The sequence below is a fragment of the Ochlerotatus camptorhynchus genome, unplaced genomic scaffold, assembly GCF_037179485.1.
Source record: "Ochlerotatus camptorhynchus isolate MF236.1 unplaced genomic scaffold, CSIRO-AGI_Acam_v1.1 ptg000182l, whole genome shotgun sequence".
NCBI classification, from domain to species: Eukaryota; Metazoa; Arthropoda; class Insecta; order Diptera; family Culicidae; genus Ochlerotatus; species Ochlerotatus camptorhynchus.
In genome coordinates this window covers 1,912,032-1,929,475 of record NW_027040672.1, presented here as the reverse complement: position 1 = coordinate 1,929,475, position 17,444 = coordinate 1,912,032, and the positions used below count along the sequence as shown (strand labels likewise).

Sequence of the window (17,444 nt, the reverse complement as noted above, 5' to 3'; positions counted from 1 at the left end):
TAATAGTTTTAACTAAGTTTAGTGGGTAGAAATTGTAAAATGGCACTCGAACAGATAATTTCCTTTTGGTAGTGGTCTTTCTTTTTCCGTTGGTTATTATGTATTGAAAATATCAAAAGGTTATCGTGAAAACTTTGATAACTTTTTAGTCCAGTTGGGTAGATACGGTTTCTATATGTAATGATAATTTTCGGTCTGTTTTTACCCATTTTAACAACAATAATAATTAAGTGTGTAACATTTTTAAGACCAAATTTGACATTAAACAGTTCCACTTTTCAACCAGTGTTTAATTTGTACGATTTTTTTGGTTAATGCTCGTATAATCGATATATGTAATTAACAAAAAAAAACATTTAAAAAATCATTTTTACGACTTTGTGCCAAAATGACGCTCATACGCAGCTATACGCAGCTGGATCCTTGTTCCGCAGGTAGTATAGACCCTAAACTAAAACGTAGTGGTGGTCTTTTGAGACTGCTTGGCCCTGCTCGTTAGATATAGTCCAACTTAGGCAAAAAAACATTTTTTTTTTTCAATAATTGCCCATTTTTAACCAATTTTAATTAACCGTGTAACCTTATCAACATACTTATTTTAAAGTTTAGACAATTAGCTTTACAACGGTGTATTATATTCAATGTTTAGACCGTTATTCGCTACAATTTTCAAAATTTTCCTAAGTCTGATGTCTGCGGCGCAATGAGTTTTCATCACAGAGAGCTGACATTTTGGGCATCTAGGTTTGAACTATCTGGCTATCAAATGGTTTACAAGATACGTCATTCAAAGCAAGTCAATTTTTCGATTTTTTGCCACCACTTTCCCCATAGTGGACTGATAGTAAAGCGGGTTAAAAATGTACGACACATATTTTGTTTTTGTTTAAATAATCATATTTCCATGCTTTTGTATTAATTTTCCTTCAGATGTCACTGCTGTTCTTAATGGTGACATGTATCGGAAATTACGCATACACTTAATTCCATCTAAATTGATTGATGGATATTTTAGTAGAATAATTTCATACCTTTTACGTTCTTTTTCTCACTTTAAACAGTTATGTCCCAACCTGGAAGGAGCCGCAACACATCCAACATAACTTTTCCCACGCAGCGTCAGCCAATCCATATAGCCAGCAGGCTGATCAATCCATAGCATCAATATTCCCACGCAACCCTTAAGCAGGCGAGTCATCATTCCAAGTGAGCATGCTTGCAACCTCATCATCATCGAGAGTTACACGAATCCCGAGACGTGACTATTGGTTGGAAGACATCATGGCGACTCAACTGTTCCCAGATGACCTCATCAATTTAGCTTAGAAGTTAGGTTGTTAGATGGTCGTAGGTTGAGAGAACCAGTTTAGTTTCCAAAGTTATCGGTTTAGCTTCCAGAGTAATCAGTTATATTTCCAGAATAATTAATTGGTCTCCTTTTTCAATCACGCACGAAGAAAGATTAGATTCAGTACAAAAGCAAATTCTATTAGAGACCCTTCGTAAATTAGGTTGGACATAATTTCCTCTTCCACCATATGAAGCACGCTGCATGCTTATAAACATACAAACATTAAAAGAGCATCGTTAATATGCAATGGTTTAATTTGTTAACAATATCATTCAACAGAACTTTTATAAAAATTAAATTTATCTACTCGGCAACTCGGAAATCGAAATTTAGTTGCCATTTGCCATCATCGCTCAAATTATGTAAATTATGTGCCATTAAACCGCATGATGGACTCAACATTGCAAATCCATTGACTTTACAATGTTTCGGCATAAACTAAAACAATATTTTAACTCCATACGAAATCATAACGCATAAGAAGAAAAATAGTATAGCAGACACTACTTAGTTTTTATATAAGTCAAAATTGTACGTTTTATTTTCTTTATATATTTAATAAAAAAAACTGTACGATGGGTTGACAAAATAAATAAATAAATAAATAAAAAATACTTATATTGCGCAAGGCCACAACTAGTTGCGGCCAGCCACAATGTGGGCCGAAGCGGAACGGCAGTGGCATGGTTTGACAGTTGTCATAAATGGCAGCAAGGTGTATAACCGAAGTTATTTTGGTTTTAACTAGTTTCCTACCTGAAAAATAGGCCACTTCCACTATCATTGCGTTCGGGCCTTTATTTTAACCGAATTCAAGGTTTATCATTCGTCAGCAAGGAATCCTTTCCATCATTACATGAATTGCATATTGAACTTTGCAATTGTAATTTGAATTCCCAATGAGCTGCTTTTCCATACCATGAATGATGTACCATTCCAGCATTCATATCGTCCCTGCCAGCAGAATGAAATTCCAATGAAACCATAAATATTCAAAACACAATCACCGCACTCGGAATTCCTGTGTATGGCCCATGTTCCCGAGGGAAAACAATGGAATTTTCGTTCGGGTTGGTTTTAACTTATTCTTTTCATATTTATATTTTCTCCTGATGTCAGTGGTGATCAACCTAGGAGGCGACACAAAAATATAAGGATGATTCGAAACAAGAGAGAGACTAGTTTTCAAACAAATTAGACAAACTAGTTTTCAACAAAGTGTGGCTATCAATTTAACTCGAGGCTGATATTGAAAAAATATGAAGAAACATAGAGGGGCGCAAAAAATTGATAAACAATTTACCAAAGAAAACCAGCTTTGGATGGACTAGATCAACTCTGCTGGCAATCTTGTGACTAGCAGCGTCAACAGTGTTTTGATAATTGATGATAAGAGTTGAATGTGATCTTCCAGTTATGTACTTTTTGGAGAAATAGAACAATAGAAGTTTGACAGGTAGAAGTATCCGTGAGTTGTCGGCATGTAGGGTCGCTGACGCGCATTGCACGCTCTTTCGTTCTCCGGCTGGTTGAATGGATGACGGAGTTTGACGTCACACTCCTTCAGACGTTTAGGTGGTGGGAGAGCGAGAGGGATGACGGGTTCACTGAGCTTTACATATTTACATCTCATAGAAAGGTAAATCACAGTTTAAAACTTACTAATAATCTGCTTTAATTTATTTTTCATTGACGGTGTGATGTATTCGATGCGCTATGAGACGAGAGCGCAAACAAAACGAGGCCTTTGTTCATCGACACGATAATAACTTATACGCTTTTCACACAAAACCTACTAAACCCCTTTCCTTTCTATAATCCCTGAACTGCTGGTTCACCATAACTGTACCTCGTATAAGTTTTTTCAACCCCCATGGGTAAAGATGCTGTGTTGCTCACTCCTCTTCTCTCCCCTAGTGTATTATGGATGGTGTAAATATTCACATCAGTGACATAGCCCCTGATCCCCTTATACATTATAAATAGGAAATGAAACGAAATTATGGTTCAAAATAAATCAACAACCATTTAATTAGCAAACTTGAGTTCATATACGGTTATACTCACCGATCGAACCACTTTTAATTACCTACCCTTACCTACCTACAAATGCAACGAGGATAATGATAATAGAAGATCGAAAAATAATTGACATCGCATACGAAGCCCTGCTTTACAACTGAAATGAATACCAACTACCATGTGTATTATTTATCCCTTCAAAGTTCGTTGGGGCAAAACAGGAAATTCATGAAATTTTCAAAGGTGGAAGGGGCAAATAATGAAATTGGATAGAATCCAATTTCGGGAAAAAAAAGGGGTTCAGAAGTTGTCAAGGCCAGCATACACTGCCCGTTTCAGCATACAGTGGTGGCCATTGAAATAGGACAATAGGCCGATTTTCATACAAACTACACACTACGAAAAGGTCGTGTAAATTTCAGTTCCCTGAGACCGACACATGTAAGCGGCCCTTTTGACATTAGAATCAGTTGAAAGAAACGAAGAAATCAATTCAAACGTATGCTTCGTCGAGTTGCTAATGTTTCGGTTTGAGAACACTTAATTTTACATGAAATGTTTGTTTACGTTCCATGATTTACGTCCAAAATGGATTACGTCTCTTGTAAAAGTAGTTATTTTTATGTGTGTAGTCAACAAACTAGAAAATATGATCAATTGAGTTGTAATTTTGACACAGAACTATAAATATGCTATTTTTGGCGTGTACGTAATATCAAATTAGTGGAAGTGCTTGCCGAAAATTGGCCAACTTATTAGCATATTTATAATTCGAAATTTCCGAAGTCTATTATTTAGAATTTTTTTGACCATATCGTAAATAACTTTCTTAAGCACGCCGTCGTTTATTGGCAATACGGTTGAAAATTTTAAATCTATAACACTTCGGACATTTCGAATTATAAATGTGCTAATTAGTTGGTCCCTCCCCTTGGCTAGTTTTTGCACCTTGCTGTTGGTGGGTGGGCTTAATATCATGCTTTATAGTGGAGTGGAGTGTTGGAGACGGTAGGTTTACGTCCGGCGTTGCTGGCTCCTGCCGCGAAAGAATGACGGTGATGGGGATTACTAAGCTTCCCTCTCTGATGAACCACTGCATGAGAAAACCAAAGATCTAGTCTAGCAGTGATAGTATCACACTTGTTACTCCTTTGTTCGAGAGCCGCATCGTAGTACGCTTACTTATAGGCACTGACGTTGGGTGTGATACTGGCGGGTTTTGCCGCAAATCACTCTTATTTTTTTTACGCAGATAGATTTATTTGGGTTTGCAAGGGAATTTTGCTGTTGAAATATTTCAGAAAACGCCCAACAGTGCTCCTTCTACTTGCGTGACAAGTTTTCATTGTTGTTTTCATTGAGGTATTACTCAGGGAACAATGTTAAACACCATTTTTGTACATGCACACCAAAAAATTCTGAATTTTACTGGCAATGCAAAAATCCATGCATGCAAACATTCATACATGTACATTTCCTTTTCACGTAAACTAGCAGCTTGCAAGAAAAGTTGCAAACAAAAGTGGATAGTTTCATACAATATAGGGAATATTCCATGATATGTCTCATAAATTTACACGATCTATAATCTAAACTTGTATGATATAGGGTTACGGTATGTAATGTGGGTCTAGTCCTTTCATTCGGCCTATCACGCAAATAAATAATTAATTAAGGAATATTACACAAAAAATAAGGAAAATATTGATCACTGATGATTGATAAATGTGTACCACACACAAATCAATTTATATCACAACATTTCAATACATTTTCAGCTCTCGTAAGTAATAAAACTGGTTGAGAATATCACTCTGTTCGGAGTTTTTAGCCGCCATGACTTCTAAGGTTAAGATGGGAAGGTTGCACTGACGATCATCAAATGGCCTGATTATGGCATTTATTGAATGGAATTACCTGATAATACACACTAGACGTAAAACTCACAGTTACTGTTTGAATATTTTATGTTTATTTTAATTGTTTAACAACGTTTTCACAAGTAAATCATGGACCCAACTTTAGGGACACATTTCTTTTCTATGTTCCTAACTTTGGCCCATGAAATTCATTTGACAGCATATAGCAATAAGAGTAACGTCAACAATGTGGTTTGCATTTGGATGATAAGGAACGAACAGGAAGGGAGATTTTTTCTGCCAAATCTGTATAATGAACATCACAATGTTTTGATTTAGATATTCTGCGGTCGAAAGACGATAAGCGAAATTTTTAATTTTTAATTTTTAACTTGAGTGATTTAATGTAGTTTTCGTAAAATTTTCTCTAAGAAATGTTTTGAGGAATGAAGAGTATTAAGTTAACAGTGATAGTGATAAAAAAAAATACATAAGAAAACGTTACCAAGAGCGTTTTTTTTGAGAATCAAACAGCATAGGACGAAGTTGCATCCATAAATAGACCCAATTTGGGGACAATAGACCGATATTACATACATTTCCCTGGTGAGTTTTTGTCTTAAAAAAAGTAAGTTTTTCAACTTTTTGCGGTTCCTGATAGCAAACGACATGATAAGCATATCTAAGCATACCATTTAGCAGTAGAATATCGTTTGCAGGTAAATTAATTGATGAGTTATGATTAAAAACGTAATCTATGGCTGCATATTAGACCGAGGTTAGGGACGTATACCCTATGACGCTCCATTTATTTGCATCATAGTAACGGAAATTTACACTACTTTTTTTTAGGTGTGTGGTATTGTAACTAATCTTATATGTGCTTCATTTTGATTTGGGATAAGTGTTTGAACACTATGGTTCGGGGTTTCCACTGTGGCGTGCTTCTATTGTGACATACTCACTCATACGTATTTTTGTGGTGCGACATAGTGGAAGCGTGTGAGCATAGTTGGAGCATATACCCTATATAATTTAAAAATCAGCTAGGAAACTAACTTCAAAGTGAAGCATTTTAATCACTTGAAGGTGTCACTTGGGTCGAACTAAGATATAATAAATAGAAATAGGTCAGAATAAAAAGTACTTGAAACACGATTAGTTTTAGATTACAAGCACAAGTGCAGGAACTTGAAAAAGCATGGATTATAATTGATTAGGTGAAATAGAGATTTCAATTATTTATTAAATTAGACTAATGAGATATCATAATCATCCAACGAACTTAAATATGAAAAATCAGAAAGTCTAATAACATTAGGTAGATTAACAAAAGAATTAGGATGCGGGGGGTCCGCTTAGGGAGGCAACTAACCTTCATTGTTGTAGAATAAATGCTCCTATTAAGTCTTGAACTTCAATAAGAGAACGCAAGCAAACCAATAACATTTAGCAAATTAACAAGGAGAGGAATAGTTTAAGTAAAAGTAGAGGTATGTGACAATAGATAACTTTTAATCTTTTGTAGGTATAGTTTTCCCCTGAGTTTATTGTACTCGATTACTGTATTATTCTCTCAATACGCGAAATCTCTGTTATATGCGGTTAAAGCATTCGAGTTAACTTATAAGTGTTCAAGTATATCATTTGTGAACAGCAGTCAATGTTAATCTATGAACTAAACTCTACGTGACTGTAAAATCGACCTTTCCTTATGTGATATTGATGCATGTTTAACTTTTCGAGGCTGTCGGATTCAACGCGTCTACGTCTATGGAGCTTACGCCGAAGTGATTCGCAATTCGGTAGAGCTTGTCAAACGCTTTTGAGCTTATGTAGTATAAAACTGAAACTGGCTTGAAATGATTGATACGTTTTTTAAATTAACTAATTTGATACAAAGCTCAGTTGTAAATTAGTAGAATATCTAGGGAAGAAACCAAAATTAATCAACTTGCCAACATAGGCTATCACATTTATTTTGGTGGCACTCTTTGAATGATAATAAGCCATTTTTTCTCGCTTCGGTTGTCCGCACGGCTTTTGGAATTCGCGCGGTTTTCGTAACTTTCAAAATTTAGAATTTCGTTCGAAACGGATTTACTCATTCAAGCGTTTTACTATGCGCACACGTCACAGCATTTTCTATAACTATATTTAAACAATACAAACGGAATCCAGAGTTAAAGCTGCCAACATAGCTAGTCCTTCTGCTTTATTGTCAAAGATAGAAGCAACATTTATTATTCAAATGGGTCAAGTCTTGAAAACTAAGCTGTCACTCAGCTCCAGCTTGATACCCAATAAAAAAAAAAATTTTAATTAGTTTGCCAACTAGCCCGTCAATTTCCGGCAAGCGCTTCCAATAATTTGATATGATGTACACGCAAAATTCAGCATATTTGTAAATCTGTGTCAAAATTTCAGCTCAATTAATCATAGCAAAACATAGTTGCAACATGCCAAAGTTGGCTAGCTGGTATGAAAATCGGCCTATTGTTCTATTTTAATGGCCACCACTGTAGTTGAGAAAACCACATTTGAAGATTTTTTTCTCTATGGGCTCTCATGGGTGGGACAACATAGTTTTGGTATTTTTCACGACATTTTCTGAACAAAGTAGGAATCTTTTCGTATACATTGTAAAATGATGGTACATGACAATTGATTCCAATGTATAACTCATTTTCACCAAAAATGCTAATGGGACTGGTGTGTCGCACAGGGTAGTACAGGAGTTCGCATTGTTCCATGAATAATTAACCGATTTTGATGAACCGGGGTAAAATTATTTAAATTTTGGAATTTGGGCCACAAAATTGCAGTGGCTCTTGACACCGGAAATGCTCGGCATATTTTGGGGCTATGTCAATTGTTGCTGATAATATTGGCCGCTATTAATAATAGGTTGAAAATCTGAAGTATGATGTTTTTCTCAAAACTAAGGTATATTACATATCTACTGCAGGTTGAGGATCTTAAATCGATCCATACACAACTGTGAAATGATACTCTGTAGTTGGTTTTGGATACCCTCGGGGAAGCGGCTAGAACTTTAATAATACCAAAACTGGTTATAAGGCACATATAATGGTATCATTGTCTGTGCTTAAGTCAGCGTTACCAGGTATACCGATTTTCGAACTTGATACCGGTATGCTGATAAGGTTCCTCAGAATAACGATTTTTCAGATTTTATATCGAATTACACCGATGTTTTAAATAATCCAAATAAGTATTACCTGCCAGCACTCAAATTTCAAAGAAACTATTGTGACAATCAGAATTGGCTGGAAATGCTATTTAATATCTACATGAAGCTTTAGTGTGATAATTTATTAGTGAGAGAAAGTTTTGAAGAGGGTAGGTTGATAGTTCCGCTAGTGTTTGACAGCGTGAAAATTAAACAGAAATTGAAAATGAGTGAAGAGCCATTAAAACAACAGTATTAGTCAAACGCATAGTCCTTTACCTAACTCATACATTAATGGATGAGGAGACTTGAAGTATTTCTTCAAATATCAACCTACACTTTTCAGAACTTTTTCTAGTTGATAAATTATCACAGATTATTTAGATAGCATTTGCAACCTAGTCTGAAAATCGTAAATTTTACGTATGAAGTATAAAAACCCCTTAAAATATTATGAGAAACTTTTATCTTCTTAAATATTTTACATTTTTAGAGGCTTCATCATGCTCAACACATTATTCTTCTTTAAAATGTCCTATGCTTGACATTATTTCATTCATATGCTCATCCTACTAATTTCTGGGAATCTGGTAATACTTTCTCCAGTGAACCAAATAGTTTCAGCAGAATGTTACATTTTAAACTTCCTGTAGTTTATTTAATCTTCTCTTGGAGGTGTACGGAGAAGGCTTGTTTCGTATAAATAAATGTCATACCTTTTAGGTTTGAAAAGAAATCCAGAATTGCCCGTCGATTTATTTCGGTTTTAGTTTTATATCAGTTACAACGAGTATCTTAAATCTATGTATTGAGGAACGTGGATTAGCGTTCGGTAAAATGTTAACCAATCAGAAGTTAGCATTCTGATCGGTACATAATCGATTCTAGCATTTATATGGATGGTGCATGGAGAGGATGATAGAAAGATAGGGAATGTAGACATAGAGAGAGTGAGTGCCCTAGCGCGAGTGACTTGTCATAGTCGCTTGCGCTATGCATTTCTCGAGAATGGAACTGTGTTAGCGGTGTGGTAATAGGACACTTTTTGCATGTTCTTCAGTTCTAGCTTCAAGTGCTGTTGTGCTACTTGAGGTTTATTGCTTTGTATGAATGATTGGAACTGTCCGTGGGTACGGGTTAATATGTTGTAATTAGGATGGGAACATGGACTTGATGTTCTGGTGGGAAATGGTTGAGTTTAAAGAATGTGTTAGGACATTTACGATGTGTTATGAAATGTAGGCTTTATGAGAAAGATTGTACTGTGAGAAAGTTTATGTGGGTAAGTTTGCTTACAGAGGTTTCATCCAAGTTTCAGTGGAATTTTATTCCACATTAAGTTGTTTTCCGATTGCTCCCAGAAAGTTATTGAGATTTCCTTCTGAAGCATCTTCTGGCTTCGCTTAAAAATTTCTTCTGTCTTATCCTGCCAGTTCTTTTTCCATTTTCACCCGGAATATTGCGCTTATTTTCTTTAGAAAATTCACCGAAAATTTCTTTCTTCAAGAATATACTTTCCCAACTTCTCAATGAATCGACGGTCCTGTAAATCTTCTGGCTTTGGACATTATCCAGAAGCGTTTTCCAATCTACCATAGGAGGTTTTTTCCAGAGTCTCCAGGAAGTTTTCTACCGTAAGTATCTATTGAGTTATCGCAGAAATTTTCCATGAGCTTCCTCCGGTGGTTTTCCCCTACTTCTGTTGGAAGGTTTTTCCGAGCTTCTTCTGGCGTCTCCTAGAAATGCCTACTGCTGGAATTCTGGTCTTTATGGCTTCTTCTGGACGTGTCATCCATTTTTTTGCGAAGGTTTGTTGAAATTTTCTCCAGAGGTTTCGGCCTTGCCAAAGCCTACACGAAACGAAAATCAATTATATAATTCATGTCTTTCACTTATACTTTTTTGCCAAAGCATCAGCCTTATACATTCCATAAGACAAACCACATAGGTCCTACTAGAATGCATAAAAGGTATGTGTGACCGCTTATACATTTCATTTGACACATGATCTTTATTAACTTTTTGCAAGGCGTCTGCTTATTAGTTGACTTATACATTTTATGAATGGCAATGGAAATTTGCCAAAAGGTATAAGGAGATTTCTATCCGTGTATAAAGTTCCTGTTGCAATGGAACATCAACGGTTTCTTGCATCAGCTAGCGGATTTGGAGCTACTGTGTCAATCCAATTCTCCCTGGGTGATAGCACTCTAGGAAGTAAACAAGGTAACAGTTGAGCAGAAGAACCGTTCGTTGGGCGGTAGATACTGCTGGACAGTTAAACGTGGGAGCAATTTCCGACACTCCGTCGCCATCGGGGTTCTGAAGGACCTGAAGACGTTCGACCTTGACTCAGAGCTTCCCATTTTGGGAGTTTGCTTGGAGTAACCAGCCAACATTGCAATAGCATGCGCATACCTGCCCTGCGGGAGATTAGCAAACCTCAAAGGTCAAATCGACAGCATCTTCGATAACCTACCTGAATCGCGTATATTTTTGGGTGACTTGAACGCCCACCACTCTAGCTGGGGTGCCCCCGGTTCGACGCGAGAGGTTCCACACTGGTAGACAAGTTTGAAAGGAAGGATATGATCATCCTTAATGACGGATCGCCGACCTTTTTCAGTGAACGGCACACCACGGCGATCGATGTAACTTCTGTTAGTCGTTCCTTCGCTGGAAGAATGCAGTGAAGCGTCAATCCGGACCTCTACGGTAGCGATCATTACCCGGTTCAGGTGCAACTCGGATTGGGAGAGTTACGTTAAAACCTTCCAGTCGCTCCTTCAACACCGTAACCCTGACAGCATCGAGAATCTCACTGAAGCAATAAACGCAGCTGCGTCAGCAACCATTCCAAAAACAAGCAGCATTCCGGGGCGTAAAGCCCTCAGATGGTAGAACGAAGAAACGAAGACGGCAGTCAAGGCCCGACGAAAAGCCCTTGGACGAGTCAAACGGATTCCCATAGATGATCCGGATAGGGAAAACGCGCTCTGTACCTATCGAGAACGGCACAACCAGTGTCACCAATTGGTCCGAGATGCCAAACGACCCAGTTGGACGGACTTCCTCGAAAACATAAATGCCTCACAGACTTCGGCGGAGCTCTTGGGTAAGGTCAAGGCCCTCAGTGGCAAGCGCCAAACGGCCAGGCTGCATATCCAGTCTCCAACCCGCAATCGTTGTAGATAAGCTTGGCGACTATTTCGCTGACCTCTCTGCGATTTCCAAGTACGAGGCGAACTTTCAACGGCTAGCAAACCCATCGGCTTCGTCCGTAAGCAGTTTCCGAGTTTCTCCGGACACGAATAACCTGAGGATCAACCACGATTTCACCTGGCAGGAGCTTCAGTTCACGCTTAGTAGAAGCAACGGGAAATCAGCCAGCACAGACGAGATCGGCTACCCGCTGCTCAAGAACCTGCCTACCCCGGGTCAAGTAAAAATGGTGGAACTCTGCAACCAGCTTTGGCAGACAGACTCGTATCCAGAGCATTGGAGGGAGAGCTTGGTTGTCCCCATCCCCAAAGCAAATAACCCATTGCGCTCACCTGCTGCATGGCAAAGGTGTTCGAGCGGATGGTCAACCGACGCCTGAAGCAGTTTTTCTAGTCTGGCGGCCTTCTAGACCATCGCCAACACGCATTCCGGCAAAGCCACGGTACATACACGTATTTTGTGACGCTAGGAGAGCTCCTCGAGGATGCCAAGGATAATGGTCTCCATACGGAGTTGGTTTCCCTGGACATTGCAAAAGCCTTCAACCATGGACGCCCGCGGTACGTTGCTTCAGTCACCATTTCGTCCAAAGTTTCCTGACTGGCAGATCCTTCCGAGTCTCGGTAGGTTAATACCAAATCCCGCACTTTCTGCGAGGAAACTGTCGTTCCTCAAGGTTCAGTGATCGCTGTTACTTTGTTCCTGGTAGCCATGAACAGTGTCTTCGAGCGATTACCAGCGAACATCTCCATTTTCGTGTACGCAGACGACGTGCTAATCGTAGCCACAGGTCAAACTCCTGCTGCAAACTGTCTGCTGGAAAGAGCGGTGCCTCGTTTTCCAGTACCGGCATCAGGTCTGCGGACCTTCCATAAAGATCGGTAATCAAGCTTACCCATTGAAAAAAAAAACTGTGAAACTGCTGGGGGTTGTCATTGACCGGTCGCTGAGTTTTGACCAGCACCTTCAAGAGGTCAAGGCCAGCTGTCGCAGCAGGATCAACCTCATCTGCACAATCTCCCGTCCCCACCGGTCCAACAACAGAAGTACGTTTCCGTGTTTCCCTGGCCATCCTTGGAAGCTCCCCGGATGTATTTCTGACTTTTCAGAGAACTTTCTTCATACAGCCATTCCATAGCAAAACGATAAAGTGGTTCTCAGATCATGCTCATGCTCATTTATAGTTCACATTCAAGAGGCATTTTTCAAAATTGACACAAAGTGTTTCTCAAAATTTCAATTATCGATTAACTGTTCTGGACAATATATGCATAATAATATGCTCTAAAAGATATCTGAAGGTGACTTTTTTGTGAATAACAAGCTTAACAAACTAGAGCCCAGAAACATAATTATTCTGGAACACCTTATGCCTATTTCAATTCTGAAAAAATTCAAGCTGAACAATGCATTAGGTTCTAAGTAACACTGACAGCTTCTTTTCGTCGACTTTCTCTTTGCATCCTTACTTTCATGTTAAAACATTTCGAGCTATTTTCAGCACACAGACAATGCATTGATCAGTTTGAATTGTTCTTAATTAAGAACGTTAAGAGCTTCATCAACAACAACCTTGAAGGCATTTCAGTGTGTCTATTTTCAAAAATAAGGCAATTGGCTTTGAATCTTAATAAACTTTAGTAACACCCTGATTTTACAACCGGTCATAATGAGGAGCTTTTAAAGCAAACAAATTTACCGAAGACACCAAACATCTAAAGCTTAAGAAAAAAAGCACTAGTACTTTTGGATTGCTAAATTTTCATACTGGGCCACTGTCGCATCTCACCATAGGTGGATAAACTCAGGGGCCTCATTGCGGCAGTTGAATCGAACCATTTTACCTATGAACGTTTGTATGAAAAAGTCTGTGGTTTTGGCTTCCAAAATAAGGTCCAACTTTTTTCAACTAAAGTCGAGCTTTTATCCCACCTTACTCTACCCGTTCCCGTGAATTTCACTCTTTATGTTGAGATATGAACGAAAACAATAATTATAAAAAAAGAGAATGGTTAGTAATTTCCAATAATTTTAATAATTAAATGTACATTGCAAATCAATATCTCTTCATTCAAACAGGTATTCCACTATTCAATAGTCTCCAACAATCATCAGGAATAATCAATGAGCTATCCAAGACCCCAGAAGAATAAAAAATCAACAGATGGATTGTTGTTATTGTTGCATTTTCGTTGAAAGTCGGGCTCATTGGCAGGTGGGATGGGAGTTAGGCGTCACACATTCAGCCACAAATTCTGTTTCGCAGCAAGCGTTGCCCAGGAAATTATGACTGACATTTGTGTGGCAGCTCTTCCGGCCTTTCTTGTTTGAGACATGATGATGACAGGGAGGCTTTTGAACCTATTTTTACATGCTATTTTCACTCACTTGCGATCGATAAACTCAACCTTTTTTTGATAGATATTACTAAACGATAGTATTATTTCATTTTGGATCAAAATCAATACACGATGATGTGAATAAACCGGGAAATTTATCATTGAAAATAAAGTTTCACAAAGCACACCACAAAAGAATATTCATCGATCTTAGTCATAAAACTGTCACAATAAGGTTGGATATATTTTCAACCATTTCAGATTCAATCCAGATCCCCTCTTCGACCATGAGATTTATAGTTGTTTATTGTTCGTGCTAGAGTTTTCCGTTCCAACCTAGGCAAAGTTCCAACTCCATTTCTGCTAGGGGTGTTCGTTTTAAGCGTAACGAGAATAAGATTGATGCAATGTAATTGCACAAGTGAACGCTGAAATGTGCATCCAAGATTTATTTTTGCATCCAAAAGATTCGAAAGTTGATGGTTTTAATAATGTGATTGACACTTACAACATGTTTCATTGGATTTAATTGAATAAACACTGTGTTATGTAGGACACAAAAAGAGGCAAAAGTCTATACTAATAAGCGAAGAAAAGCCACATCCATTAGCATAATTTGCACCGTTCTACATGTCGATTGATCCGATTTCCTCTTGTTCTGTTTATATTCACGTCACATTCTTCTTATTCAAATTTGTCGCCTTCTTCGTGCAGCTGTAGAAATTTCCTTGAGAGCATATTTTCGCCTCCTCAAATTGGTGGGGTAGGATAACCTATAGGAATAACCAGCGGTTGCTTGGATGTGGCAAGGTTTGATGTGGAATGTAAATTTTGAATATTCACTTCGGTTATCCTTTTTGGTGAAGCAATCAACATCTTCTGATGCCAGGGTGTTTTCTGTCTTAAAATTAGAGCTCTGCATTAGTCTGGATCTAGGATAAGAGAAAAGCCGATTTGGATGGTTTTAATCCAATCGACCATAAACTGTCAAACGGCTACCTTGATTGCATTGTCAGTGGTGCTAGAAGCCCTAGGTTGTCAAGGCAGTTTGTTTTGAAACCGTTTCTCGCTTATGCTAGTTCCTTGAGTACGTTGAGCTCACTTAAGGTGTCAAAAAAGAGAATTTGATGGAAACAAATATATTTTTCTTCTTTTTTAATGCAAAGCTAATCTGTTTCATGTTGGTGATGACATTTATTGATTCATCGCCATTCGCTGCACAACTGAGTGATTTGATATAAGGATGCCAGGACCAAACTCCACTTGCTGTCAAATGAAAGTTCCACTACTGAAAAACAAATCCTGCAACCTGTATTGACACAAATCGTTCTCTATAAATGATAAGACAGTAATACACATGCTTTGAACATTGCAATAGTTGCTATGGAGACACCAGTCTACTATGTTTTTCATTTAACTCGTCAGGCTTCAATATAATCCGGTTTAATTATTCTCCACTTGATAAGCCATGGAAATCTGTCTGTTTTTATCTTTAATTATAAACACGTCTCAGCAGGGTAAAATACGAGTAGGATGCATTCAACAGCGATTGGAACATCTCCAACGTCATAGGATAGACGTTCCCTACAGAGATCTGAAGAAAAAAAATGAATGATATCGGAAGCTATTGGATGGCATATACTCACTTCCAGTGGCACTTGTGCCCGGAGGATAATTAGCAGTAGCTTTTTCTTGCTCGCTTGATCCACTTCGACCCACGGACCACTATAGGCAGCCTCGGCTATGGCCATGCTTTCCTCGCGTACTTCATTGGCATGCCAGTAGAAGGCAAAAATCTGCGAGATTATCATGAAAATATATGCCACGACAATAATGATTTGCGCCATGTGGTCAATCTGTGAGTAGTATTGGAAAATTGTCAGAAATCTGCCCTGTGTAGTTTTGAATAATACTCACAACAATCAACAAAAACAGTAAAGCACAGAGCATCATTCCGAACGAAAGAAGCTCTAGCAAACAAATGTTTGCTACCAGTCCGTTCAGTTCACCAACGTAGGCAATAACCCGCTGATGGTCATTGATTATGGCCTCCAGCTGTGAGCGCTGTTCTTTATTAGATTTCCCGGCGGCACATTGCTGAAAGTTCTCCAGCCGATATTGAAGTGATTTGATCTGAATCAATCCAAACAGCGATGTTGAAACGAAGAAACTCGTGAATGGAATGTACATGCAACATCCCGGAAAGGTGAGCACAGCTTGCGTCACAAACAGGATCTCATACAGAGGAGATTCGAATTGATTCACTCCGGATATGTACATTCCGTAGGGGAGCCGCCTTTCTCCGGTAAACAGTGGATATACCACAAAGCAAGCACTGATAAACGCACCCAAGGCCAGGTTCGAAATTGACATCATCCGAGCTCGCTTGGTGAAAAGTTCAACCATGTTTCGGATAGCGTCGTCCTGCATTGCCTGTTGGGAAAATTTTCATTCATTCCCTCAAAAACTAGCCCTTTTCTAACTTACCTCAATTTCCTTATAAACGACGGCAATTTTTTCGAGGAATGATTCGTATTCTTCGTGGTAGTACACCAGAATCAGCGTTCGCAACTTAAAAATAAAACTTTTGATATTAGATTTGACAATAACGGAAAAATCCTTTCAAATCTCACCACAGCATTGAAGAAAAGCACGGCAAAGTAGGCGTTGATGATCACCTCACCGATATTTCCCCACGCCCGGTACAGATCGGTGAACATTAACACGGTCATCACAGTAACCGGAGGGATGCTGATGTACCGCATGTAGTCGTGCTTCAGGATGAAGGACCAAAAGCGCCAAACTCGGGCGTTGATCGAAACGATTGGACATGCGAGAATTTTATCGGTGGACGACATTGCGGACAAGTGCCTCGTGGAGGAATGAATTGAGTTATTGCGCTATGGCTGGCTGTTGGTTGGTAAGTTAAGTTTTCGGTGCGTTCTAAAATCGTCGTCACCTTTTGATGGTGGGCGTGGAAATGATTAGGTGTTAACCATCACTTTGGGTGGTAGAGATATATTTCTTAGTGAATGAAAGAACCGAAGTGATACTTAGACTTGACATCATGGATTGAAATAGGTTGAATTATTTATGGGAACGTCAATTGAATGGATAGGCAACAATTTCTCACCTTTGAGACAAGGGTTTTCCACGAAATTAAATTGATGATACATTTTTAATAGCCCTTAATTTTCACTTACTATTCGAAATCTTACATTTATTCAACCATTAATTTTGTTATCCGAATGAAAATATTTTCCCACAAATACTCAACGGAACAAAATATTTCACATGTTTAATTAGTTGCTAGCACTGCTCTGTACACACCATCAGTGTGAGAGAGTGAGCCATGGGCGTACCCAGGTCTCGTAAAAGGGTGAGACCATTTTTTTTAAATGATGAACGGTTATAATGCTATAATGCCGAACGTCATAAGGCCGAGGTCACTAGGTCAA

At 38.5% G+C, this 17,444-nt stretch overlaps 1 protein-coding gene across 1 annotated transcript; it reads right to left on the bottom strand.

Annotated features, from left to right (window-relative positions):
- Window positions 1-15,478: 15,478 nt before the first annotated feature.
- On the bottom strand, window positions 15,479-16,844 carry LOC135702006 (odorant receptor Or2-like). The gene is made up of 5 exons (XM_065222954.1): window positions 16,620-16,844; window positions 16,474-16,557; window positions 15,904-16,419; window positions 15,633-15,842; window positions 15,479-15,580 (listed from the first exon to the last, which is right to left on the bottom strand). Exons 1-5 carry the CDS (start codon window positions 16,842-16,844, stop codon window positions 15,479-15,481), a joined length of 1,137 nt encoding a protein of 378 aa, XP_065079026.1.
- Window positions 16,845-17,444: the final 600 nt, after the last annotated feature.

What these genes read in the sequence shown, in the direction of transcription:
- LOC135702006 (XM_065222954.1), bottom strand. Translation starts at nt 16,844, where the DNA reads ATGTCGTCCACCGATAAAATTCTCGCATGTCCAATCGTTTCGATCAAC. An exon ending in TGCTTTTCTTCAATGCTGTG is followed by an intron (nt 16,558 to 16,619) that starts GTGAGATTTGAA and finishes TTTATTTTTAAG; the next exon opens with TTGCGAACGCTGATTCTGGT. An exon ending in GGGCACAAGTGCCACTGGAA is followed by an intron (nt 15,581 to 15,632) that starts GTGAGTATATGC and finishes TTTTTTCTTCAG; the next exon opens with ATCTCTGTAGGGAACGTCTA.